General features: G+C 51.0%; 1 protein-coding gene and 1 non-coding gene across 9 annotated transcripts in view; both read right to left on the bottom strand.

The window, feature by feature from the left end:
* Positions 1–576: 576 nt before the first annotated feature.
* Positions 577–27,778, bottom strand: part of NAP1L4 (nucleosome assembly protein 1 like 4) — a 65,745-nt gene continuing 38,543 nt past the window's right edge. For 7 of the 8 annotated variants that reach the window (XM_068554204.1, XM_068554202.1, XM_068554203.1 and 4 more), the window contains 10 exons: positions 24,411–24,497; positions 22,826–22,957; positions 19,060–19,131; positions 14,441–14,580; positions 13,087–13,232; positions 10,772–10,794; positions 10,224–10,343; positions 7,590–7,619; positions 7,089–7,145; positions 577–1,668 (listed from right to left, as the gene is read on the bottom strand). In XM_068554204.1, the coding sequence (XP_068410305.1) occupies positions 1,630–1,668; positions 7,089–7,145; positions 7,590–7,619; positions 10,224–10,343; positions 10,772–10,794; positions 13,087–13,232; positions 14,441–14,580; positions 19,060–19,131; positions 22,826–22,957; positions 24,411–24,497 (846 nt within the window). In that variant the 3' untranslated portion in view covers positions 577–1,629. Of the gene's footprint in view, positions 1,669–5,202; positions 5,241–7,088; positions 7,146–7,589; positions 7,620–10,223; positions 10,344–10,771; positions 10,795–13,086; positions 13,233–14,440; positions 14,581–19,059; positions 19,132–22,825; positions 22,958–24,410; positions 24,498–27,778 lie in introns of all 8 variants that reach the window. The other variant, XM_068554200.1, reaches the window with a different exon arrangement.
* On the bottom strand, positions 18,284–18,410 carry LOC137772735 (small nucleolar RNA SNORA54). Its single transcript, XR_011075540.1, has one exon. It is a non-coding gene; the product is annotated as a small nucleolar RNA SNORA54 (small nucleolar RNA).

The raw sequence follows: 27,778 nt of genomic DNA, 5'->3' as shown, positions 1-27,778 counted from the left end.
TCCCGGGAGAAGCCAGCCCCGCCGGCAGGAGGCAACGGGCAAGCTGGGCACCAGCTCCTGTGCTGCATGCGGGTCGGGCTGATCCCCAGATGGGCAGCTGGAGCGAGAGCCCGGGCACCAGGTGTCTCCCCGCTAATGAAGGGAAGCAGGGAGGGCGCAAGCACCAGAAAAGCACCAGCGAGAAGACACGCCGAACGTGGCCATGGCGCAGCAAGTGTCCCTCCTGGAACCTTCTCATCGGAAAGGCCCAGCCCCGCACACGTGGAGAAACGACTCTCTGCTGGGGGGAGGAGCAGACGCTCTCTCGGGGCAGCAAAGAGCCCACCCGGGACCCCAAACCCACCCCGACGGTGAAGTGGGCCTGCAGCCCTAACTCAAGACGGGCTTTAAAGCCTCAAACTCGAAACAGAAGAGGAGGAGCCCGGAAGTCCTGGATCTGCCCACGCCTGGGCTCCAGAGACCCGGGCTCCAGAGACCCCGTCCGGGAGGCTGCGCAACCACTTCCGCGAGCCCCACCCGCCCCAAGTGCCCCAACCCGCCGGGCCTCCTGCAATGAAGACACACACAGCGCTGGGCTCGCAGTTCACAACTTTAATAGAATATTCTAACTAGTCTGTACAAATTGAAAACACCGTATTCAGTTACAAATGTATCATAAGTAAGGCTGAGCGCTCTACAGCCTGGCCACAGCGTGGATGCCCCCGGGGCCAGAGGTCACACACTCGACACCCACATTCCAGCCAAGAACGGTCGCTCGGAACCCAGGGCTTTTAAGACAAGATGAATGCGAGGCTGAGGAACGGGAGCTACCGAGAAAGCAAGACATTTTACACACTGCGTGGGAAAGCTGTACTTTCCTGCCCGAGCCCCTCCCTGCAAAGCCTGGCAAACTCTGGCTCTGCCCACAGCCCCACCCCCGTCCTCAGCGCCAAGCGTGGCCCGTGCGTCCCGAGAACCAGCCCCGGCCCACGGCTGGCGGGAGGGAGGGCCTTCTTCCATGCGGGTGGACCACCAGCTCCTGCTTGGGGAGACCCAACTCCTGTTGGGTCTCTGGTGCCCACAGGGTCTCAGAAACTCGAAGGACAGCTCACGTCCCAAGCCCTCACAAGCGTGAGAGAGAAATAAATACGAGATGAACCACAAAAGCTCGCGCCTCAGGCTCAGCGGGCGCCGCAACCCTCACCGCAGCCCCGAGGAAAATAAAACCAAAGAGCGAGCAGGATGAGAAATGGTGCCAACCCCGGCCGGCTCTCCCGAGACAACTGGAAACTGCATGTGGGTTTCTTCCAATGAAACAGGAATCCCGTCTGATGGCGGGAGGGATGAACTGGTTCTACATGCCCTGGAACTGCACCCTGGACACGTGCCCCTGGTGTCAAGTGATCCACCCCCACCCCACCGCCCCGGCGGTCTGCGAGGCCCTTCCCAAGGCAGGGCTGGGCGGGTCCACTGAGCTGCACCCAAGGCCGCAGAGGGTGCTGGAATTAAACCTCCTATTTCTGAAATGCATCTGAGTTGCCACTGTACAGGTTAAGCAAAATAATAAAGTAAAAGGAGAAGTTAAAGTGAAAACCATGCACTTGAAAACAAGTCAGGCGTAAGCACTTGTCCACACGCGCGAGCGGCGCCTCACTGCTGCTTGCACTCCGAGGGCTGGCTGGGCTCCTTCTGTCAACGAGAGAGAACAAGACTTGTAGAGAACCGAGCAATTCCATCAACCAGGCATCTCCAACCAACAACGAAAACAAAGACTCAAGTAGTTCACTCGTTCTTACTGAAAACATGGCCACTACAAATATACTTTAAAAATAGTAACAAATAAGCAGCTAACTTCCCAGAAACAAGGTCACAGCGGGGCTGCCTCTTTCTGTATAAAGACATTCTAATTCTCAGCAGGAGGGTCTCGGGGTGAGGGAGGTCCTCGGGTGGCAGACAGTAATTAAACGCACAGCAGTGCCCCCGCCCCAAAGCTGGCAGGCGCCTCAGCTCTGGGGTGAGCACGCGGGGAGCAGCGCCGGCTCCCTTCCATCCCCGAGGCGAACAAGGCTCCCGGCGCTGCCTGGAGCACACCGGCCCCCAGGCCGGGCCCTGAAGCAAAGCCTCTCCTGCACTGGCCCGTGGCGCCCTGACAAAGGACGAGAGGCCACTAGGAACTCCACAGCCCAGCCCCAATCCTCCCAGGAGCCCCCAGTTGGGAATTCCATCCTTTCGGAGCAGGCACTGAGCGAGACGAGGGGCAGACTCACTTCAGCATGATCTGACGGCTGTGTCTCACACCACTGAAACCCATTTAGCAACCCATGAATTCCGTGTGGAGGGCAGCACAGCCTGAGAGACAGGTAACGATTTCACTAGGACTTCTGAGCAAATGGATTTACTCGTCAATAACCTATGATCTTGGCTGTGAAGATGACAGATTACTCTGAATACAACTTGGCACGTCTACAGAGTCTTAAGAAAAACCCGCACCACACATTTCAGAAGAACCATCTGGGATGACACAACTGACACCTTGCATGGAATAAGCTGGGCTACAGTGCATTCCTTGGGAAACCACATCTAAGGGATGAAAAAGATGTGTAAAGGGTGCATAAAGACAAAACAATCATCTGGGGCCCTGGGCTAAGCTCCTTGATTGTAAGTGTAATAGCACAGGGACAAGCTGGGACTTCCAGGTCTGGCCTGGGTCTCGGCCCAGCACTGCCCAGCACTGGGCTAATGGCACCGGCCCATCACACACTCACTGGAAACACTGCCGAAGAAAGAGCCTGGGCACCAAAACAAATACCCCGACCAGAAATCCTAGTTGAAAGAGACCTAACTCAAACTCTGTCATCTCAAGGGGAGACCTGGAGGCGGCCCAGACTGTGGCCGGGGGATCAGACGCCGGCCCCGGACTCACTGGGGAGGTGCCCCAGGACTGGGACAGCACTGGCAGGGGCCGGGGCAGTGGCGTGCAGCCTTTTGTGGACAGGGGGAGAAGTGTGTGGGTTTCCATAACTGGAGCTGCAGAAAGGAAGGAGGTGAGAGAAGCTGAAGCTGAGGGAGTGGGACAGTGTCGTGGCTGTGGCATAGTGGGCGGGGCGGGCGGGCGGCACAGGGTGGCCGACTTGCTGCTCTACATCCTTCTGGGTAAATACACACGCGGGACGTACAGGACGCCGTGAATACAGAGCGGCACAGTTTACAATGTGCTGTCTCAGTGACATCACATCTATCTTTAACCAGGAGAAGCCATCGTCTGTCTGTCTACGACGAACTCCTGCCTCGGGTGCTGAAGACTGCTAGAGGGAAGGGTCCTCGCCAAAACCAAGACCAGGGCTGTTGTGAGGGTGAGAGCCAGGTGGGGACCTTGTGTTTAGACAAGAGGCAGAAGGTGGGGCTTGCCAGGCAGCAGAGGGCTGGGCTGCCACCAGCACCCCGCCTCCCGAGGGCCACGTTCAGCCCAGCCCTGGGCCAGCGTCCACACACACGCGCGCACACACACACACACACACACACACACACACACACACACACACACACACACACACACACACACACACACACACACACACACACACACACACACACACACACACACACACACACACACACGACTCCCGGGCTGCGGCACCAGCGCAGAAGCCTGGAGCCACGCGTGTGAGCTTCATCGCCGGGACACCACGGTATTGGCCTGTGACAGAGGGCAGAGCAACACTGCACTCAACCCGAGCGCCCTCCGCCTCACAGCACGAAGCTGTCGGAAGTCAAGGGACGGGAGTCAGTGCCTCAAAGGCACAAACTAACAGTCAACACCCTGCCTGGGGCGGGCGGGCACTGAAAAGAAGGGCTTTCACTGCCGGCAGCAAGCACACGCCACCACCACGGCCTCAGGGCTGGGGGCCCGAGGCCCGAGCGCCTGCCCAACAGCCCAGGACACGACCCCCTCCACGGGGCGCCTGACGACAGGCGAGACGGCACGGCCGTGGTTCTGCCACAGAAGAGTCCTCCTCGCCCAGAGGTACAGGCTGGACCATTTACGGACGCGTCGCAGTCACTGGCAGGGTGGGGAGCGGCGGGGCTTCAGGCCGAACCAGCCTGGCTGACACGTCCTTCAGACACACAGGGCAGCAGGAATCAGACAATAAGCAGATACAATTTTAAATGATCACATCTGACCCTTTAAAACAGAGAAGATTCCAGGTGTACATTCACTTCATCTAATTAAAATGCTTCCTTTAACCCAAGTCTGCCCACCTGCCCGTTAGTCTTCTAGGAAAGCCAGCCCGCCCGAGTAAGACAAGAAGGCGATGCAGACGGACCCTCAAAGGCATGGGGCTGACAGACCCCCAGACCACGGCTCTGTCCCAGGAGCCGCTCCCACACCGCTGGCCTGCTTAGCTCAGCGCGGGCAGCCCCTGCTCTCTCCTAGATGCTAACACCGCCGCCCTGGCTTCTCACAGGCTCTCCTGTTCGCACCTTCCTCCCTTGCCCCACAAAAGCCGACGGTGTCGTACGGGAGAGGGACTTCATGACTGGGGCAGAGCTACGAGGACCCATGACCCCCAGAGGGGAACAGGGCAGCTCCAGGGACTTGCAACGCTCGCTTGGATCTACAACGGGTCCTTTTCTTATTCGTGCAGCACACTGCGCACCAACCTCGACAGCACTTACTAACACTGACGTGACACTGGTGCCAGCAGCTTCTGAGACAGAAGATCCTGGCGCATTAAAGTTACCCCTTTATTATCTATTGGTCTGCACAGCACCTGAATTTAAAAAGTATAAACCATCAACAGACACACGTCGAGAAGAATCACAGCAGGCAGCAGACCTCGTCCTGCTGAGGCCAGCATGGCTGGGGGACCTGTGCATCCTGGTCCCAGGGCCCTCTTGTTCTGTCCTCTTCCCGGGGGGGTGGGGGGTGGGGTGGGGTGCGGCAGCCCCACTGTCAACAAAGCTTTCACACCAGTTACATCTCTGCTACTTGGTCGGCGACAAACACTGGGCTCAGCAAGTAGGAGCCAGATGTGGTTTCTGTCGGTTTTAAAAGCACACACGACAGACACCCGCACAGAAACACTGCTCTTCAGAAAGCCCTCGTCCAGGCCAGCACGTGCTGAGCGCGCCAGACGCGCCACCGAGTCACAACGACATGGCATTGTTACAAAGCACAGACCAGAAGTTTGGAAGTTAGGAATGAATGGAATTCCACCTTACCTAGAAACGTATGAATGATTAACAGACAAAAATTACACCTAAATGGGGAAAAAAATTGAAAGGAACTGTCAGCATGAAGGAAAATGAAATGCACAAAATCATACAGGAGGAAAGCGCCACAATTTCTCATGATACAAAGGGCTGCAAAAATATTGACCTTGAGATGGGAAACCTCAACACCCAGATCTGTACCTTTAATACCCAACAGTTCTTCCTGACCTTCCTTTGCTTGTACAGACTGTGATGTGACTGAGCTCTCCGAGGAGGTGCACACGGAGGAACAGAAGCGTCACATCACGACCCCAGAGGACAGGACTAGGGCATTTCGACTGCACGTGGCTGACCGAGGGGCCTTCCTCAGGCACCTCGCCCACTCCCAACCAACACAACAGACCGAAGGCTTCACGAAGGCTTAGTACTGACATGTCTCTACTTTCTGTTAAGCTATCTGTGATCACTTGGTGAGAATGCTCTTCTAGAAAACCCAGACGTGAGAGGAGACAGAAGGTTTGGCAAGGGGAGAGAGAGGACGGACAACAGGAGGAAACAACAAGAAATGGGGAACAGAGCCGCCGCTGTCAGCGAGACAAGTGACCAGAGACAGGACACTTGAGTCCAGCAGTGGACACGGTAACCAGCCACCTCTGCTCTAGAAACCCCACCGTGAACGTGTGCGTCAGCGCCCCCGAGCGCAGAAGAACAGCCAGATACAAACACCTGGGAGCGGGCACGGCACGGTTCTATGATTACCTCACAGCGAAGGGCGATCCACTCGAGGCAGGGCCCTGGGCTCGCAGCTCAGGCACTGAGCACAGGTGCGCCGTCCATACGGCGACGCCCCAGCGGACAGGCTGGCTTTGAGAAGAGGAACACGTCCGAGCCCATTCCCAGGGCAGTATCTACATGGCACGCTGAGGATTTAAACCCACCACGAATCCTTCCCCAGAAGGAACTACTGCTGTAAGCACGCATTCACAGGAACATCTGGTGCTATAAAGTGATCAGACCCAGTTACACACTGACAGCTTAGTGCACGGTCCACTTCGGGCACAACGGGGGTAAACAAACAACAAACAAAACGTCTACTTAAATAGAGATACAGATTCTACAATGCCAAGTAATGTTAGTATTCTGACAGCCCGTGATACATCTGGTCCTAAGAGGCAAGTGAACTATAAATTTCACATGGGCAAACAACAGTAATTCTCATTACAGCTTCAGGACAGCGTTAGAACAGTTCTGTATTTAAAATATGTGTCAAGTGGCAAGTCCCTGATGTACGCTCACCTGAGACCGTAAGTAAAAACTCAGACACGCGTAAAATTAATGGGATTGCCCACTCATCCTAATTGGTTGTTTTTTTTTTTTTTCTTTGCAAAGCTTCCTAATTTATTTCAAATTATCTGAGCTATCGAGACATGTCTTTTGAGTATTCTCAGCCCATGTACAATTGTAAAATTATGCCTACAACTCCATTATCCTAACATTAACAAAACAAAACAAGCCCCCCACCAGGTCCCGTCTCTGTACCTTTTCCAAAAACAAACACACAAAACAAAAAAGTTTATTCATGTTGTCAGTTAAATCACTATCTTAAAAGAATTAAAGATCTGGAATGTAAAGCTGCTCTACTGAACAAGTTTATATAAATAAGATATAGCTTGGGAAAGCATTGGAAAGCAGTTTAGTATTCATACTTAACACTCAAATTATATACCAGGTGTCTAAATAGCTCCTCATTCAAGTATTTTTCTGGTACATTTTAACTTTCCTAATTAGAGAATGACAGGTACATATTCGTAACACCACTACCTCGAAGTGGGGAACATGTTTTAAAAGGTCAACAGTGTAGCAAACACAGGTGTGGGAAGCCCCAAATAACTAACCTTGGGGTTAATTTCGGCATCGTCCTCATCTTCTCCCTCCTCGTCACCTTCTAATTCCTGCATTAAAAGGAGTGAGAGCTAGTTGAACAGACAGGACTTAAGTTCTTGTGGATCCACCAGCCACAAATAAAGCAATACTTTGATTCCGAAGGAAATCAATTACAATCATTGCCAGCCATACTTGATTAAATCCCCTCCTCTGGGCACTTCTTGTTCTGGCAGATAACCCTGAAATAAACATATTGCTGAAAAAGTGGATTTTGTTTGCTAAATGGTTATTTTCTAAGATGCATTTTCATAAGCCAATTGCAGAGTCAAACTGGACACTGCTTCCCATCTGCCGTGTCTTTCCGTAGTATTCAACAGGGCTGAAAGCTTCAAAGGCAGCTTCCCACGAGACGAGTCTAAAGTGGTCCCCTGACTTCATAACCTCCATCCACTCAAGCAGAGAAGGCCTAAAGCAACCTCGGGGAATGATGTCTCACGTAAACCATGTCTTACCTCCTCCTCTCCTTCCTCACCTTCTTCAAACTGAAAAGAAAGGAAACAGGTTTTTAGGTTTTATAAAGCGTGGTGGCAACCTGACGCAGACACAGCCCGTCAAGCGCCTACAGGGGTAGGGCCTAAGGAGAGCGGGAAGTGGCCTGGCCTCTGAGCAGAGCTGGCAGCTCTGCTCCAAGCCAGGGCCAGAAGTGTGGGGCCGCTGGCTCACAAGCCCTGCCCTGTTAATAGGATACCAGGTATCTGAAAACCACTCAAAACAAAGACTGCAGATGGGGACGGGGTGAAGAAAGGAAACCGTCGGCTTGGGTGTGCGCTGGGTCCAACTGGGAAACTGGCTGATCTAAGCAAACCAGTAGCGTAATTTTATCACATACTGGACTTTCAATGTCATTTTATAACTCAGGCAAGGGGAAGTCTTTAATCTGTATTCAGAAATGTAATAAAATCTTGGTGTTTAATCTTTAAAGTAAGTCAGAAAAAGTGTGCATGGGAGAAACTCCAACACTGTAGCTGAATGAATGTCTCAATTCAATGTCTTGTGTGTCCAAAAACACTGCTGGCCAGGCTCTCAGCCAAGTCCCGAATATCAGATTGCTATCAAAAGCCAAACAAAACTAAACAACCCTCGTCGCTGGTGGCTGCATCGACACAGACATATGAAGATTCAGCAAGCTTTCTCTTATAAACCTTTCTTCTTGGAGCCCCCCGCCCCCCATTCGTCAGCAACAACTCAGAGGGAACTCAGAAGAGCACACTGCTGGCAGGGCCTGGTGCGGTCGGGCTGGGATCTGACCGTGTCTTGGCACCTTTTCCTCCAGGCCTCTGACAAAGAAGACCTTTCAGCGTCTTGCAGCCGACAAGACTCTCACTGCAGCATTTCAGGTCGCACTGGAACCAGCCTCACACAGGTTCAAGTGCCCATTTTCTGAGGTTCAAAGTCCATCATTTCACCCTGGCCCCATCTTCTGAGCGAGCTCTGTGCGGGCATCTCACACTCGGGCAGAGCAGAGGCTCCAGAGTGGGGTGTGCAGCCCGCGGGACGAGTGAGGTGACCCACGTGAATGTGGAAGACAAAACCAGGACTCCTCCGTCCACTTCACCCCAGAACGATGCCCAGTGTCCACACTGCCCCCAGCGTGTCTGCCGTCGCTGCACTCATCTCTGTCCCAGCACCACCGAGCCTCCTCTGCCAGGAGCCTGAGGAGCAGCTGCAGTGACTACCGCCAACCCCGGTCCACGCGTGGGAACCGGCAGAACTAGGGCTCCAGCAGACGCAGGCTGACGTGAGCCCCGGGACCACACTGCGCACCTGCGGTACCTGCACCTGCGGTACCTGCACCGAAGGCATTGTGAATGAACATGGACACGGATGTTACAGGCAAACACACTGTACTGCTCACCAGGAGCTGCTATGCTGCCTGTACTATAAATATATACGCGCTGCATAATTAAGTTTTTAAACTGATGGGTGTATGATCAAAAAAGTTTGAGACCACTGGTCTAGAGATGAGTTTCCCACTGTGTGTAGCCACTAGATCTTTTTTGGTCAAATTAGATAAATCCAACCCCTAGTTCCTCAGTTGCCAAGGGCCGTACCTTGAATCTTCCAGCGTCACGTGGTGCCAGCCCTGCTGCAGCAGACGGAGCAGAGGACAGCTCCCTCATCACAGGAGGTGCTACTGGACAGCACTGGTCCAGAATTTGCTGCATAACCAGCATTTCCTTAGACTTAAGCCTGAGCAACTACCTGAGCGCTAAGATGACTCCAAACTGCGCTGTGCTGTGTGTGTCCGTGTTCCCGGATTCCCACAAGTACCTCCCAGCCCGGGGATGGACAGACCGCCCCTGAGCAGCTCACTAGTGTCAGGCGATGTAGCCAGTACGCCCTGGGCTGGCCCACTCCCGCCGCGTGGGGGCCTTCAGCACAAAGGAGGGCACGAAGCAGCTGGGGCCTGCCCAGCAGCCGCAACAGACCTCGCCAGAAAGGAACCTCAGAGCACTCAACACAAGCGAGCAAACAGCACCCAAGCACACTTCCAGCAACACGCCACAGGACAGACCTTTATCTCCACACAACAAGAGGGCTCGCGGCAACCGGGCCTTGGTCACGATGGAGAACCATTGCAGGTGACAGCCCGGGGCAGCTGGCCAGGCTGTGCTCAGGGGTCCTGCTCCCAAGTTCTGACTGTGGGAGGGCGAGTTCCTTCAAGCAGAGGGGAAGGTGGCCTGCGCAGCCGGGCTGTTTTTCCGTGGAGCGTGGGGTTCTATTTCTTTGGGGTCGATATGCCACGTGCTAGCACGACTCGGCTCTGCAGGCCATCGCTTGGAGAACAGGAGTTTCCTCACGTTCAGAAGTCACCCAAAGCCACAGACCTCGCGTGCAGAGCGAACCCCTGGGTCCTTAGAGGACATTCTGAAACACGTCACTGGCCGGGCCCACGTGGGCGCGTGGTGCTCAGATGCCTCAGAAAGACCTGCTTCTCCCGCCTCTGCCATCTCCCTGCCCAGTCTATTTCCTCCAAACCAGAGGGCAGTGCCCCGTGGACCTGGTGGAGGATGTCATGAAAATCTCGGCTGGGCTTCCCAAGCCGGCACCCGCTCTGACCCCGGCGGCTCCCACAGGCCACCTACGTTGTCGTCGTCCTCTATGGCCTCCCCTGTGAAGTAGAGCACAGCGCGCGGCACGATCCGCTCACGGAAGAAGTGTCCAATTTCAAAGTCGGAAGCTAACGTGAATTCGGAGTCTTCATCCTGAGGGGAAAAGCGAAGTGCTAACTTGCTTCAGTGGGGTAAACGTCACATCCCCTCGCCCATGCCTGACCCCCCCACTTCCGGTGACTGGGCTTATAAAGCACCCAGTGCGGGCACTGCTGGGTGACAGGCATCTCTGAGGTTAGGCCACGTTAAAGGAACCCTTGCAGCCAAACGGCAGGAAAGCGTAGGGCCCAGAGGGGCCGCACAGGGCCACACGTGCGAGGGGGTGAGGCTCAAGGACACGCCTGCCCTCAGGTCCACCCACGGAACGCGCGCTTCTGTCCCACCCCCACGGTGCAGTGAATACAAATTCACCCTTGGTTTTCAGGCAGTAATAACTGATTAAAAAGAAAGTAGCAAAATACGCGGGAAATAAGGACCTTAACAGCAAAACAACATACTTTTTTGATAACCACACATCTTACCAGTGATTCTCCATCCCCTGATGCTAGAAGAAAAGACAAAACACATCTGCATTACATCGACAACCAAAACCTTCTAAAGCCCACACAGGAGGCTCAGCTGACAAATAAAATGGAACACTTCACTAGAAATCGCCTAAGCGCTGTGCCTCCCCATGGCAGGCTTCCCCCCTCCCCCGCCTGCTGCAGGCTGAAGCTGGCCCCAGCACCGCCAGGCCCCCTGCCCTCCCCCCACCCCCAGTCAAGGGCCAAAGGCTGGTAGCCAGTGAGGCTCACAGGCCCAGCTGGAGAAGGCCACTTTCAGAAGAGAATTTACAGACGTTTAAAGCATCAGCAGATGGAAAGGTGCACCGGCTGCCCAGACTGTGGCCTTTCAGGGCATTTGTGTTTTAAGCGGAGTTTTAACTCGTGTCCTACAAAACTACAGGTGACGTTTCGGTAGAGGTACAGGAAGCACTTGAAGGCTGTAAGTCCTCAGTGTGACTGAGGCGCCGCATCTCAGCTAGGTCAAAGCTGCACCCCTGCCTGCTTGCAAAGGGGAAGGAGAGAGTCGTGCTGAGCCACTCCTCCCGCAAAGACTGCAGCGCGCAGGGCGACGTTACTCACCGACACCCACAGCAGAGGCCCGCGCTCCACATAAAAGGTGGGCTGAGATTCGGTTCCAGCACCCACGGCCCTACAGACCTTGGTGCCGAACTACAGCCCAACACGGAACCAAGAAAACACAGACTTAAAACCGCGCTCAGTGAAGCCCAGTGACGCTTCGCCAGGCGTCGCGCGCGTCCCCTTTGCCGGGCTCACCCTGCCTTTGTGTCTTCCCTGGCGCCCCTCTGCTGCAAGGTCTGTCTCCGTGGCCAGCACAGAGAGGGGCACGTGCCATCTCAGCCACGGCGGAGCAGGTGCTGGTGCGAGCACCCCTCCCCGTGGGCGGTGGGGCGGCCCGAGCCTCGGCCTGTAAGAGTCCCACCCGCTGTTCAAGATGCAGGTTCGGGGACTCTGGCCTCAGGGGCAGCAATCAGCACAAGGACTTCCTCATTTGACTTCTGGACCAGTTTTGTAGGATTAAAGCCAAACAGGGTGCTGGACTAGCCATCTTTTATTTCCTTCATTTCAAAAAGCATTTCAGCAATTTTGATTTTTTTCCTTGACCACTCCATCACCCCCACCACTGACATCCTCTATTCCTTTTCATAGAGCATATCACTTGATATTACGTTTATTCAATTACTTTAAAAATAGTGATATACCATAAAATTCACCCACTTGAAGTATACAATCCAATGACGTCTGATACATTTTTAGACTTGTGCAACCACACAATACAGTTTTAGAACCCCCAAAATCACCCCCAAATTCTTGAGTCCACTTGATTCCATTTTAATTGTTATTAATTATTTAAAACTTCCAAAAAAGCCACTGAATTTAGGAACCAAAGCCCCTTTGCTTCACGGTGAATTCATACAGGAAGCCTCCCATATGCCCACGTGAGGCTCTGAAAGGCATCTTCCCAAAAAAGGAAATTTAAGAACTACATTTATGGCTGTTCTTGTCCCCAGAACTGATATACATTGGCATCTTCCAGGTTCAAAGACAAGTCACAGACAATAGCCACAACAGTGAAAAACAACGGACTGAATGGTGATGGGCAGCTTGGTAACTCGGCACGAGGGTCAGAGTTAAGAGGGAAGCCACCCCGTGGCCCCCGACAGACAACCCAAAGGGCCACCAATTACCTAGATCAGGGCTGGCATTTATTTCCAACTGTTTTTTGTTCACTGAAAATAAAGAGAAAATGTTTTCCCCTCATATCCATATTTTAACGCTGCCAGCGGGTCTGACCTTCGAATTCTCAGGATTAGGAAATTATGTGAAGACTTCCAAGTAATTTTCCTCAAAACCAGCGGCTGAGCCATTACTACTTCCATCTCTCTTTTACTGGGGGGTGGGAGCGGGGAGCAGAGAACAAGCGTCCAAGCTATGATTCTGTCCTAAGTCTGTGTTTGTCACAATATATTAGTTCCCAAACCCCTTGTGCTCTATACCAAGGCTCGAAGAAAAAACCAAAAACCCACCTGAGAGGGAGGGGTGGGCCGACGCCCTGCAGGCTGCACGAGTGTGAGCAGAGTAGCCGCGCTGACCCCTCCCCCCGCCGCCACCGGGCTCACCCTCCTGCCAGGACAGGCACCCGTGGCCCCGCCCGCACCGCCACGGCCCCGCCCCCCAGCGCTCGCCCGAGGACCAGAACCGACTTCGAACCGACTTCCCGATGTTAACAGTCACTCTGTGTGTAACCTGGAGTCACAACCCAGCCCACTCACCTTTCAGCGGATTGAAGAAGTTGAAAAAGGAATCGTTGGGGACTTGTTTGGTGATTGTTCTGACGGTGCCTCGGCCCTTATGTTTCTGCTTTTTCTTGATGGTTTTGACTGTTACATTTTTTCCTTTCTTCCAGTCAATGGTACACCTACAGGGACAAGACCGTGATCACGGGTACACACTCCATGAGAAAAACTGGTCACACGTGTGCCCAGCAAGCAAATCACAGCTCTGTGCTTAACCCCAAAACAACTTAACAACCTGCGAGCAAGCACCCGGCACGTGGTGAGCTCGCGTGAAGGCCAGTGAAGGCGGAGGGCGCCGCCAGGCAGGCTGTCAGCGCGGCAACTCCCGCAGCTGCACGGCTTTAACCCCCAGACGTCTCGCAGGGGTCCTCCAACGTTCTTCCCGTGACCATGCCCGCTCAAGGGCTTGTCACCTGCTGCCCCTTCACAGACCCCACAGCGCACAGGAAGCCACCCACTCAGGCGCCTGAATTCTCAAGACAACTAACTACGCGAGTGGGACAAGCTGGAGAAAGCAAGCAGGTGGCTACCGCAAACACTGGTGACCGGAGCAAGACACAAGGGTTCCAAGTGTGCCGAGCGGCCCCTGGTGGGGACCGCGCTCTGAATCACCTTGAACCAACAGGTAAGCCCTGGCAGTGTCTGAATAGCGTCTGCTCAAGGACATGCCTGGGAAGGCAGGCCTTCTCACCCGATGGCCTGGCCGTGGGAAACAATCTACATGACTCTGGCCATTTCAGTCCAGCAGGATTTTAACAGAGTTCTGTATTACTCACACAGGGAGATTCATCAGGATAAGTACTTGGTTCAGTGAATAAGGATAATTGTTTGAATCAAGAACAAAACAATTTCCCAAACCGTCTCAAACCAACCAAGAGGCGTGAACTCCAAGCCACTCTCCTTGGTGGGCCACAGGCTGCAATCACCAAGGTACTCAGTCCTGAGGCCAACCACACTCATGCGGCCCCACCGAGGCCAGTGCTGCCCTGTACTGACTCATTCATTCACTCAACAAATACCTGCTGAGAGGAATTTATTAGTTCAATGACCACTGCTTCACTTAAGATGACTGGAGATCCCAATGCCCTCATTAAAACGAGGAAATTGGGCCACTACCCCAAACCCTGGCCCACGTAACCACATTAATACATTTCCCAGTGCCAGCCATCATATTCCCAGAGAGACTCTTTAATTTCAATCTTTGTCTTTTGGGCTTCTAAACAGATTAAAGGCTTTCTGCTTTATTCCTAACTTCCATCTTACTTGTAAAGTTGTAAAACCATCTCCTGCTTTTGTTTCAGAAAAAGAAGTTGAAGTGGCATTTCCTTACCCGTCACAGTCAACTATTTCAGGACCTTCAAAGGAAAAGGGATCGGCCTTATCTGGCTCTGACTTCATCTTGTATGTTTTTGTCAGGACTGAATTGGTAAAGTAGTCGTTGGGTTCAAAGTGGAACTCTAATACAAAAGACTGGAAAAAAAGACAAAAACTCGGGCTAAGCACCACTTAAAATCTATGAATAACTAGCGACCGACTTTATGAATCACACAGTACTTACTGGAACCCAGCTCTTCCCTAAGCATGACACCACAGGCAGAAACCATGACTGAAAAGCTCAACAGGTGTGGCCACATAGCAAGAACTTGTTGACTGCAAAACCACCAGCACAAAGTTAAAGCACAGCGGCAGGCGGGCAAATACCCATCACCCTTAGGGCCCCTGCCGCCTCCCCTCCCAGGGAGGACAAGCTCTCCTGAGGAGTGTGGCTTCTCGCTGCTGCCCCACCCTCCCTTCCCCGAGAGCACAGCAGGGTGGGGGTCTGGAGGCAGAAGGCGGCAGCACAGCCCTGTCTCCCTCTCCTTTCTCTTGGGCAGAGCAGCTCCTTCTCTGCCGCGCAGCGAAAGGGCCAAGACTCCACGTGGGGAGAGAAGGGGAGGCACTGACTGGGCCTCGTCAAACCACACCAAGGACAAGTTCACCCTTCACCCACAAAGCACTCTTCAGACCTAGAGACACGCATGGGAGGAATGGACAAAGGGGTGTACAAAGCAGTAGTAACAAATCAGAAGATATTCGTGCGCACAGTAATAAATGAAAAATAAAATGAGACGCCCCCTTTCTGGGCAAAATGTCCAAAGAACACATGGTACTGGCAAGTGTTTTGGGAAGCCAGGGGCACTCATATACTGTAAAGGGCTTTGTGAAGGGCAATTTGGCAACATCAAAAAATTAACAAAATAAAAAACATTCTGGGACCCAATAATTCTGTTTTGAGGAATGCGTCCTATTTCAGAAAGATACCTGGATGGATGCAGCAGCATGTGCAAAGGTACTGACCTCAGCCCTTCTGACAAGACAACCTGGGGGAAGTAAATAACAGAGACAGTCTAAAGGACCGGCTCTGGGTCTGGACAGCCTCTGCCCGTCAGTGCTGTGTGATTCCGGGAAGCTATTCAACGTCCCTGTGCTTTCGTTTCCTCACCTGCAAAATGGAATAAACAACCCTTTCTCTCCATGAGTTCACTTGAGGATTAATCTATGGAAGCACTTAGAACGGGGCCAGGTTTACAGGCATTACTTGCTAAATGTTAGCTATTTCTATTTTTATTGTAATGGTACAACCACCAGTTGAGAAAAAAATTAAGAAGACTAAAAACAAACCACTTCCACAAGGGGAAGTGAAATAAAAACTCTCCCAAGAGGGGGATGAGGAAGAGAAGGGCCACAAGGGCCTGGAAAGTACAGACACAAGAGGCCAAGAGGATCGGAGGCGGTCCTGCCAGTATTCAGAAGGGATGGCAGGGATCTGGCCAGGTCGCCACTGACCCCTGCCAGCGTGGTGTGGGCTGGAGGGGAAGGGAGGTCAACGAGCACAAGTCACTAGTCTGGCGAAACCGAAGTGCGGCGAGGGCAGGACGGCAGCTGTGGGGATCAGAACGTCGGTGGAATCCCTCTCCATGGCTCTCCGGAGCCTGACCCCAGGCCCCATAAACCCGGTCTTTATCTTGGACTTCAGTCACTGGAGACTGCTATTACTTGAGAACTGTTGAGGGTGGTGACCACAGGTGTGGATGAGCCACCTTGGGGACTGGGCTGGGCTAACGAATGGCACTGTTCTATTCCGTCCTTCATTACGTCCCATATAGATATGGACAGAATTATTTATTTTCCTCTCTCTCTCCCCATTTCCTTCTCCTGCCATTTCTCCAAACCAAGGGTGCTACTTCCTTTCTTCATATTTTCCTACTTTTCCTTCTTTCCCTAGGCCTCTGTTTAGTCAAGAATGAGTCAAACACAACTGGGGATGATTTAAAGAAAGTGTCTAACAGTCCAACAGAAAAGGGCCCAAGGACGAGGCGACGTCATTCACAGCCCCCTACAGCCAGGTCAGCCATGAACATATGACAAATGCCCAGCCACACTCGCAATTAAGTGTAAAATTCCATCTCTTCTGCCCAGCAAAGTAAACACGGCTGCTACTGTCTTTGCCGACACTTGTGCTGAGAAGAGGGGAGGCGGGCCCCAGGCAACGCTGCCCACGTGCTCAAAGCAGACAACTCCAGTCCAGGCAAACGACATGTGGGGATTCTCTGTACTGCTGCTGCAGCGCTGCTCTAAGCTTGACATTATTTCAAAATAGAAAGAAACCAAAAAATGTTATTATTCCAAAAAGAAAAGTGTAAAAAGATACTACTAGCATCATCAGGAGTGTGAACTGGGCCACCTTTGGGCCTTATAAAGGTTTGTCTCCTTCGACCCAGTAATGACACTACAAGGAACCTAACTGAGGGAATCATCAGAAACGTAAGCAAAAGCCTGGGGCTCAAGTAAGCTGATCACGGTGCAACAACTTATAACGGGGTGGTGGCGGCAGGGGATATATTCTGGGGAATGCTGAACCTTTTTATAGCCCACAGATGCAGCAACTGTCTTCCACCCCGTGGGGCCTGCATGAGGTGAAGAGAGCAGCGTGACACTGTCCACACACTAGGACCCCACTCTGCTGAGGTACAAACACGGTGACCCTGAAGAGTGACCCTGGGGAGGGGCGAACACCCTGGCTGTGTTTCACTCTGAAGTAAGGCGGTTTCATTTTATTTTCTTTAGACATTTTATTTATTTATTTGTTGATTGATTGATTGCTGCGTTGGGTCTCTGTTGCTGTGCGGGTTTTCTCTAGTTGCGGCGAGCGGGGGCTCCTCTTCATTGCGGTGCGCAGGCTTCTCATTGCGGTGTCTTCTCTTGTTGTGGAGCACGGGCTCTAGAGCGCGGGCTTCAGCAGTTGTGGTGCACGGGCTCAGTAGTTGTGGCGCACGGGCTTAGTTGCTCCGCGGCACGTGGGATCTTCCCGGACCAGGGCTCGAACCTGTGTCCCCTGCACTGGCAGGCGGATTCTTAACCACTGCGCCACCAGTGAAGCCCCCATTTCATAATAAGTTTAAAAAGGGCAAACTATGGGTGAATTCACTAAGCTGCTGATAGTTATCTCTAAAAGACAGAGTGCAGAGCGTTCTGTACACTTCTCTGTACTTTCTAAGTTTTCTTATACAAGCACATATGACTTTCACAATGGCTTAGAGTCTACCACAGCTAGGGCTCCAGCCTGTCTATTAGCCATGGAAGAGACCGAGGAAAATATAAGACAAATGGGTTGAGGAAGAAAGGGAATGGACCAAGGGAATCATCAAACAGGTGTGCGCGTGCACGCGCGCATGCACACACACACACACACAGAGACACACACAGAGAGGGAAAGAGAATTCACACCCATCACAGCAAACCACAGCACTCTGCCACAGGAGGCCTCTAGGGGACACTGTGGCCAAGCCTCGCACAGGTGAGGAGCGATTACTGGGAAGAAATCGACAAGAGGAAGGCACTGCAATAACCTGGGTGCGGAAGGAAAGAAGGGGCTCCCTCAGCTACCAGAGTGACTCCCAACCTGTGAACAGGCATCACTCCGGCTGGTGCCCACACCCCAGCTGCAGAGGGATGCGAATGTCACCTCCAGAGTGGAGCAGACCAGGAAAGGGACAGATACAGGTGTGTGTGCCCCCACCCCTTGCCCCCAGCAGGCATCACCCGCAGGCCAAGGTAGAGGGAATCCCCCTCACACCGCTCTGTGGTGGGGAAGGGGGAAGAGACCGGGCCTCAGCCCCACAGCCCTCAGGCACTGTGTCTTCAAGACCTGAAACCAAGAGCCACCAGGCAGGCGGTCAGTTGTGTGGTGCTGAAATTGCTGTGGCACTGGAATGGAACCCACCAGCCACAGGCAGACCGGGCGGTCACGAACAGTGCTCCCCGAGGACCCCAGCTCAGGCATCACCGCCTCAAGGCTGCTTCACAGAAGAGGACAGGCTGGCTTAGGTCAGACTCCCCTCACTAACCGGCAGGCAGCCCACGAGAGCAAGCATTCTGGAAAGATGTGCTTCAAGACAAATCAAAGAGCAGGGAAACAGTTTTTCAGTCTTATCTATCTGCAGTTATTCTTAAAGGTAAAACCTAGTCCATTTCCTTCACCAGTATCTTGGATTTCTGTTAAAGTGCTGCTTATATTTGAATACGTACCAACCATCCTTTGCAGCCTGTTTTACATACATTCCATCCTCACAAACCTGGGAGACACTCAGGAGAAGGATGACATCACCCCATCTGACAGAGGAAACAAGCTAGCCCAGAAGCCACAGCATGGCACAGCGGACGCCACGTCCAAGAAGTCCCCTCCTGCGCCTGCCCCCGCGTCTGCCCCCGAGCAGCTGGTGGACTGAGTGACTGTCCGGCTGTGCACACGGCCGGGTGAGGCCCAGGGACGCGATGTGAGAATACGCGTCTCACTCCAGTGACCCAACAAGTGAGCGGCCGGGTGTGTATTTCTGGCTCCAAGCCCTTTACCCTTAGTGGCCTGACCCTTTCTGACACCAGCCAGGAGTTCAAACAACCAGTACTCACCATAGGCTGCCCAGGGTCTGAAAATTTCACTTTGATATCCTGCAGGTGTTTCAAGATTGGCTCATCATATTCCTAAGCATAAAGAGAAGAAAAGAAAGTTCTGGTGAGCTTTTACAGGCAGCACACATGTCCTCACTGAGTCACGGTTGCATCTACTCCTAGATACTGGATAATTAGCCCTGTTGGAATTCTGTCCTTGTCACTCCCAGGAAGCCACCCAAATTTGTTCAGTCATTAGCAGTCTTAGAGTGGCAGCAATGAGGTGCCACCTTTGTCTGGCACAGAGCACTGGTAACCACCAATGCCAAGGCAGAAGGGTATCGCACTCATTGCCAGGGGCAAGAGCCCTGACTGATTTCACAGCCCCACCAGCTGCCAGTACAGACGGGGTCAGAAATGCCATCAATTAAGACTGCAGGTCCTCAGCATCTCCTAAGAGAATCAGAAGAAATGCCGGCACAAGCTACTGACCTTGGCAGCCAATTCCCCCCGCTTAGGGCACGTGGCGATAAATATCCCAAATCCAACAAACACAGTCAAGGACACTCACAAAGCAAGTCTGAGACCTAATGGCAGGCACTATGGAAGAGCTTCTAACGATGGCTCTATGCCTTTACGAGTCATCGTTATGCAAACACAGAAGTTCACCAGGGCCTGTCATTTGAGAAAGGCCAACTGAGAAAAACTCAGAAAAAAAAAAAAATCACAGGACCTGAAACCCAGTGACCACATACTCACGAGAGGTGCTTTATTTGTGAAACAGTCACTTCACCCTGGAAGTCTGGGGACTGGACCAAAAGGATTTCCTGAGGTTCCGTTGAGCCTGATAACTACCAACTTCCCAATTTTAAATTCTTTCTACATCACAGGCAGACCTCGTTTAATGCACTTCACTTTACTGTGCTTCACAGATATTTTGGTGGGTTTTCTGGTTTGTTTTTTTTGTTGTTCTTGTTGCAAATTGAAGGTTTGTGACAACCCTGCGTTGTCAGACGATGGTTAGGATTTTTTAGCAATGAAGTATTTTTAAATTAAGGTACGTACATTTTTGAGACATAATGCTATCGCACACTTGATAGATAGATTACAGTATAGTGTAAACCTAACTTTTATGACGCACCGGGAAACCAAAAAATTCATGTGACTCACTTTACTGCTACATTCACTTTATTGCAGGGGTCTGGAACCAAACCCACAATGTCTCCGAGGTCTGCCTGCGTAGAACAAACCAAAAAAAAAAAAGCAGTAACAAAGGCACCTTCCAAGTCTCTAGACAAAAAGTAAGTCCAAAACAGTTTTCAAAGAAGGCCACATCAGTCTGAGATGTCAAATCCTAAATTCTAGAACCAGAAAACACTTGGCTCCAAGATCACGTGTATCACTGACTGAGCACGTATGCCTAGTTCTAGAATCGCCAAGGCGAACGTTATCACCAGTACGTTTTCCAAATACGCGGCACTGGGATCTTCAAGCTCACTGCAGTCAAACTAGCAGCACCCACTGGTACCACCCCAGAGCCAGGAGACGGCCATCATGTTCTAGATCTCCTCCAACAGCCGCACGCCTTGAGGGCCAAGGACCTTCTATGGCCCAGACCAGAACGGAAAGCCCTAAGTTAGCAGGCTCAAAACTCAGGGCCAACAGTGGAAGCAACTCAGGGACTGATTTAAAGCTGCTCTCCCTAAGTTTCAACACTCTGCTTTTGGACCTATCTTGGCCACCACCAACAGAGAACCCAAGGACCTATAGCCAAGCCCACCTTTGGGATTTAACGTCTGACCAAAATGGAACCTACTACCATTACTTGCTTCAGGTTATAAACGGCCCAAACCACATTTCATCACTCTCTGCATACTAAATGAGTACTCAAAAAATGACACGTCTTTTTACAACTGTAAGACAGAAAGCAGCGAGACACTGTGTGGCATAAATACTGAAGCACTGACACTAAGACAGAGGTGTTGGGGAGAACGGAAGAGACACCTCATTCAAGTACAGCTGACTGCACCACTACCCCCCAAACCAAAGAAATGCTACAGACAAAGCAGCAGCGCCATCCCTGGGTTACTAACTGGCTGGCCGGGCAACACCGGGAGCCAGGTCTCCCAATCAAGTCGCCTAACTGGCACCAAAAAGCCTACCTCATGACACCCCTGTCACCACTCACAGTGCGCCCCCAACCTGCAACACGGGCGTCACCTGGGGGACACATCAGAAACGAAGATCCTCAGGCCCCACCCAGACCTACTGACTCAGAGCCTGCACTTCCACGAGACGTCCCAGTGACAGGTACACACACCCTTCTCCATCTGCTCTGCCGGCATGGGGATTTTCAACCCTTGGGGGTACGTCAGAATCATGAGAGAGCGTCTACAACACCTCAAACTCTCGCTGACCTGGGGGTGGGGAGGCACTGATGCTGCTATTTAGTTTTAAAAGTTGCCCAAGTGACTAACATACAGGCAGGGTGAGAACCTGGTTCTAGCATATATTACTCAATTTTCCCAATAAATTTCTGGCTCATGGCATTCTAGTCTTCTAGTATTCTTGGTCTAGTATTCTTTCTTTCTTTTCTTTTTTTTTTGGCCATGCCGCTCGGCTTATGGGATCTTAGTTCCCGAACCAAGGACTGAACCCGGGCCCTGGCAGTAAAAGTGCCAAGTCCTAACCACTGGACCGCCGGGAATTCCCAATGGTCTAGTAGTCTTAAACCGCACCTTTTCATATGAGACAAGAAAACACAGGCTATTGTTAAGTCATGTATTTTAAATGTTCCCCCCGTCTGGAAGGGGAGTAAGAAACTCATCCCCTCCACCTTTTCTTCAGTTCTGGCTTACAGATAAGCACTCAACAAGGCAGGCAGCAGACGCAGCAACGCAGCAACTCTCTGGAACCACTCTAACTGCAGCTGTGAAACCTCTGCAAACTGCAGTAGAGCGAGCTAGCTGCACGCCACCTGTGGCCGTGCTCTGATATAAAAGCACTGTGCTGACCCGTCTGGAGTAAGTCCAAATGCAGAAATGACCCCCTCTGTGGACTTCTGAGCAGTACCTATTTCTGAATTCTGGAAACTTCTACCATAACTCAGCTCAGGGAAAGTCACATTTCTTACCTTTTAATTGGTTCACCATTTCATTAGAGAAAGCTCAACAAGGCAAGACAAAGAAAGTTTGGCCATTCCCATTTAAATAAAAAAAGACTTTTTCAAGGAAAATGATTAGAAATTATTAGCAACTTGTTAAATATTTGTACAACTAGCAAGGCGGCACAACAGGCCCATTTCAAATGTCAAAAATCAATCAAAACAGAAGACTGCGTGCCAGCGAGCGTGCGCCTGTGTGTAAACGCGTGCATGGGTACATGTGTACACACACACGCACGCACACACACTTCACCGCTCAGTATCAACTCCTCCACTCCCGCCCCTCGTCCTCACGCTTCTCACTTGTCCACATCACTGTGAGGTAGAGAAGGGTCTGGAATCTGTTAACATGCTTCCTGGGGTGAGACAACAGACACTTTACAGGAGGCAAAGCGACCCTAAGCTTGGCTGAGGTTCCGCGTGGCAGGCTTTTCCGAGAGGGCCGCTACACGAGGGCGCACGGGGGCTCCAGCTGCAGCCAGGCCTCCCGGGGACCCTGACTCCTCTGAGTTATGGTCACAGAAGGCGCCTTTCCACCCACAATCAACAACTGCTAGACATGCTGTTAAAAGTTCACAAATAAATAATGTCTTCTATAAAGTGGGAATGTGCCTGTGTGCTTACCTGAACTAATTCACTTAGCATATCTACATTTCTGAAGATGGTAAACCAGAACTCTGGAATTCCTTTTGGGTTTGGCTCTTCTGCTGCTGCTTCTTCTTTTTCCGCTACGACTGCTTTATTTTTTATGTCTCCCTAGAAAAATAAAGATGCAAAATTGGATACTTATCATGAAGCAACAACTTTACAAATAACTGAATGGCTTAATACAGACCATATTTTGAGAATCCCATGTAAACTTCTATCAAAAACCCTTGCTCTTTGAAACTCCATCTCCAAGACCACTGTGCCCGTCACAATTTCCAACGTCTCTGAGGAACAAAGCATTTAAGGCACTCCAGCCAGATGTAACTCCAGGAGGTACTTTTAGATCAAGGGGAAAGAGCTGCAGAGCTGATACAGTGCCCCCCGACTTGGGGAAGGCTACCCAGCGCTGGCTCACTGTCCCTCCTGGGATAATCACCGCCAGAGGGACGCTCCAGGATCTCCCGCACCAAGAAACTGCCCCACAAGCTGCATGTCCAAGGATACGGAGATGTCGGGACAGAGGCACCATGCAAACATCGGGGGGGTGACGAGAAAGGCGACGTGGCCATGAGGAGGGTAAGTCTTTTCTAACATCACAGGCCTGACATGTGATTCTTAGGAGGACATGATCACAAGGGGCTTTTTAAGTTAACAGGGGCAGATTTTCCTCGCACAGTGAAGAACTGATTCACAACTATATTGATCCACAGGCATGGCTTCAACTACACCAGATTCTACGTGCTTTTAAAAGATCAGAAAGATATATAGCTACCAAAACTAACATACACTTAAAAAAACAAAAACATAAAACCCGGAAGTTTATACTATAGGATAGAAAAGCCACTCCCAAGTGTAAAATCAGGCCAACAAAGTTCACCTTGTCGTGTTGGGCCTTTCCGTGGCACTGGTATGATACCCGTCACCAAAAAAAGGCTGCAAGCAGGTGATGGACAGGGCACATCACCAAAAGGACCATTTACCAATGTAAAGTGGCGAGGTGCACTGGGGCTACTTCACTGTCACTGCTGGTCCCCGAGCAGGATGGCACGGGTGCTTCCAGTGTGCTCTCCCCACCACAGCCCACCCTCTAGTACCTGCCCTTCTAGACACAGCTGTGCTCTCCCTTGTGGGTCTTTGCTTTCTCTCGACTAAGACTTCTTCTGATGTTTTAATCTCCACTCCCCTGATCCCTTATCTCACTGTACCACTGTGCAGAGGTGCCACCGACGGCTGAGAAAGGGGACTGTGTCTGGCTCACCACGTTAACTACCAGAACCAAGCTGTCCGGTTTCACTGTCATAAAGAAATCTAAACACCCAACCTAAGGCTGAAGCCGCACCTACCGTTAGGAGCTCTTTTCTTTGTAAAAGAAAACCATCAAATTTCTTTTTTTTCCCCACCAGCCGCGCTGCACGGGATCTCAGTTCCCCAGACCAGGGACTTAACCCAGGCCACGGCAGTGAAAGCGCCAAATCCTAACCACTAGATCACCACCCAAAACCATCTTATTTCTAACAGCATTAAAACAGAACACAAGTGGCACTCGTTAAAAAAAACTTACGGCCAATTTGTCCTCCTCTTCATTTTCACTGTGCCATTCGGATTCTGCATCTGTCGGCTCAGCATCACCAGTGATGAATTCCCTTCTCTAAGTAAAAACAAGATCTTCTTAGCGTTACATTCAGGTACTCAGAAACTTGAGAGTAAAGACAGTGAACTTGTAAATAATGTGTATAAAAAGACTGAAAACTGGATGCTTTTATAGCTTAAGATTCTAAGTTTTGGGGCTTAAAGAATAACATTCGGGGAGACCTTCAAGATGGCAGAGGAGTAAGACGTGGAGATCACCTTCCTCCCCACAAAGACATCAAAAATACATCTACATGTGGAACAACTCCTACAGAACACCTACTGAACGCTGGCAGAAGACCTCAGACTTCCCAAAGGGCAAGAAACTCCCCACGTACCTGGGTAGGGCAAAAGAAAAAAGAAAGAAGAAAAAACAGAGACAAAAGAATAGGGACGGGACCTGCACCTCTGGGAGGGAGTTGTGAAGGAGGAAAAGGTTCCACACACTAGGAAGCCCCTTCGCCGGCAGAGACGGGAGGTGGGCAGGGGGAAGCTTCAGAGCCACGGAGGAGAGCGCAGCAACAGGGGTGCAGAGGGCCAAGCGGAGAAATTCCCCGCACAGAGGACTGGTGCCAACCAGCACTCACCAGCCCGAGAGGCTTGTCTGCTCACCACCGGGACGGGTGGGGGCTGGGAGGTCAGATCCCAGGGAGAGGACTAGGGTTGGCTGCATGAACACAGCCTGAAGGGGGCTAGTACGCCACAGCTAGCCGGGAGGGAGTCCAAGAAAAAGTCTGGACCTGCCTAAGAGGCAAGAGACCATTGTTTCGGGGTGCGCGAGGAGAGGGGATTCAGAGCCCCGCCTAAACGAGCTCCAGAGACGGGTGCGAGCTGTGGCTATCAGCGCGGACCCCACAGACGGGCATGGGACGCAAAGGCTGCTGCTGCAGCCACCAAGAAGCCTGTATGCAAGCACAGGTCACTATCCACACCTCCCCTCTCGGGAGCCTGTGCAGCCCGCCACTGCCAGGGTCCCGTGATCCGGGGACAACTTCCCCGGGAGAACACACGGCGCGCCTCGGGCTGGTGCAACGTCACGACAGCCTCTGCCGCCACAGGCTCACCCCGCATTCCGTACCCCGCCCTCCCCCCGGCCTGAGTGAGCCAGAGCCCCCTAATCAGCTGCTCCTTTAGCCCCGTCCTGTCTGAGCGATACGCCCTCAGGCGACCTACACGCAGAGGCGGGGCCGATACAAAGCTGAACCCCAGGAGCTGTGTGAACAGAGATCTCTCCCAGCAGCCTCAGGAGCAGCAGATTAAATCTCCCAATCAACTTGATGTACCCTGCATCTGTGGAATACCTGAATAGACAACAAATCATCCCAAAATTGAGGCGATGGACGTTGAGAGCAACTGTAGACCTGGGGTTTGCTTTCTGCATCTAATTTGTTTCTGGTTTTATGTTTATCTTAGTTTAGTATTTAGAGTTTATTATCACTAGTAGATTTGTCTCTTCATTTGGTTGCTGTCTTCCTTCTTTTTTAATATATGTAGATATATATATATATATATTTTTTTTTTTTCCTTTTTCTCCTCTTGTGAGTGTGTATGTGTATGCTTGTTTGTGTGATTTTGTCTGTATAGCTTTGCTTTTACCATTTGTCCTAGGGTTCTGTCTGAGCATTTTGTTTTGTTTTGTTTTTTTTTAAAGTATAGATTTTAGCGCTTGCTATCATTGGTGAATTCCTTTTTTGGTTTGGTTGCTCTCTTCTTTTTTTCTTCTTCTTTTTAAATTACTTTAAACATTTTTTTATTTTTAATAATTTATTTTTTATTTTTAATTTTAATAAGTTTATTTTCTTTCTTTCTTTTTTTCTCCCTTTTCTTCTGAGCCATGTGGCTGACAGGGTCTTGGTGCTCTAGCTGGGTGTCAGACCTGTGCCTCTGAGATGGGAGAGTTCAGGACATTGGTCCACCAGAGACCTCACGGGCCCACGTAATATCAAACGGCGAAAGCTCTCCCAGAGATCTCCATCTCAACGCTAAGACCCAGCTCCACTCAACGACCAGCAAGCTCCAGTGCTGGACACCCTATGCCAAACAACTAGCCAGACAGGAACACAACCCCACCCATCAGCAGAGAGGCTGCCTAAAATCATAAAAAAGTCACAGACACCCCAAAACACACCACCAGATGCGGTCCTGCCCACCAGAAAGACAAGAGCCAGCCTCATCCACCAGAACACAGTCACCAGTCCCCTCCACCAGAAAGTCTACACAACCCACTGAACCAACCCTACTCACTGGGGGCAGACACCAAAAACAACGGGAACTACGAACCTGCAGCCTGCAAAAAGGAGACCCCAAACACAGTAAGTTAAGCAAAATGAGAAGACAGAGAAATACACAGCAGATGAAGAGGCAAGGTAAAAACCCACCAGACCAAACAAATGAAGAGGAAACAGGCAGTCTACCTGAAAAAGAATTCAGAGTAATGATAGTAAAGATGACCCAAAATCTTGGAAATAGAATGGAGAAAATACAAAAAACGTTTAACAAGGAACTAGAAGAACTAAACAGCAAACAAACAATGATGAACAACACAATAAATGAAATTAAAAATTCTCTAGAAGGAACCAGTAGCAGAATAACTGAGGCAGAAGAACGGATAAGTGACCTGGAAGATAAAAGAGTGGAAATAACTACTGCTCTGAATAAAGAAAAAAGAATGAAAAGAATTGAGGACAGTCTCAGAGACCTCTGGGACAACATTAAACACACCAACATTCGAATTATAGGGGTCCCAGAAGAAGAAGAGAAAAAGAAAGGGACTGAGAAAATATTTGGAGAGATTATAGTTAAAAACTTCCCTAATATGGGAAAGGAAATAGTCAATCAAGTCCAGGAAGTGCAGAGAGTCCCATACGGGATAAACCCAAGGAGAAACACGCCAAGACACATATTAATCAAACTATCAAAAATTAAATACAAAGAAAAAATATTAAAAGCAGCAAGGGAAGAACAACAAATAACATACAAGGGAATCCCCATAAGGTTAACAGCTGACCTTTCAGCAGAAACTCTGCAAGCCAGAAGGGAGTGGCATGACATATTTAAAGTGATGAAAGGGAAAAACCTACAACCAAGATTACTCTACCCAGCAAGGATCTCATTCAGATTCGATGGAGAAATTAAAACCTTTACAGACAAGCAAAAGCGAAGAGAATTCAGCACCACCAAACCAGCTTTACAACAAATGCTAAAAGAACTTCTCTAGGCAGGAAACACAAGAGAAGGAAAAGACCTACAATAACAAACCCAAAACAATTAAGAAAATGGTAATAGGAACATACATATCGA

The sequence above is a fragment of the Eschrichtius robustus genome, chromosome 11 (genome assembly GCF_028021215.1).
Source record: "Eschrichtius robustus isolate mEscRob2 chromosome 11, mEscRob2.pri, whole genome shotgun sequence".
NCBI lineage: Eukaryota > Metazoa > Chordata > Mammalia > Artiodactyla > Eschrichtiidae > Eschrichtius > Eschrichtius robustus.
This window is presented reverse-complemented; position numbering and strand designations above follow the sequence as displayed.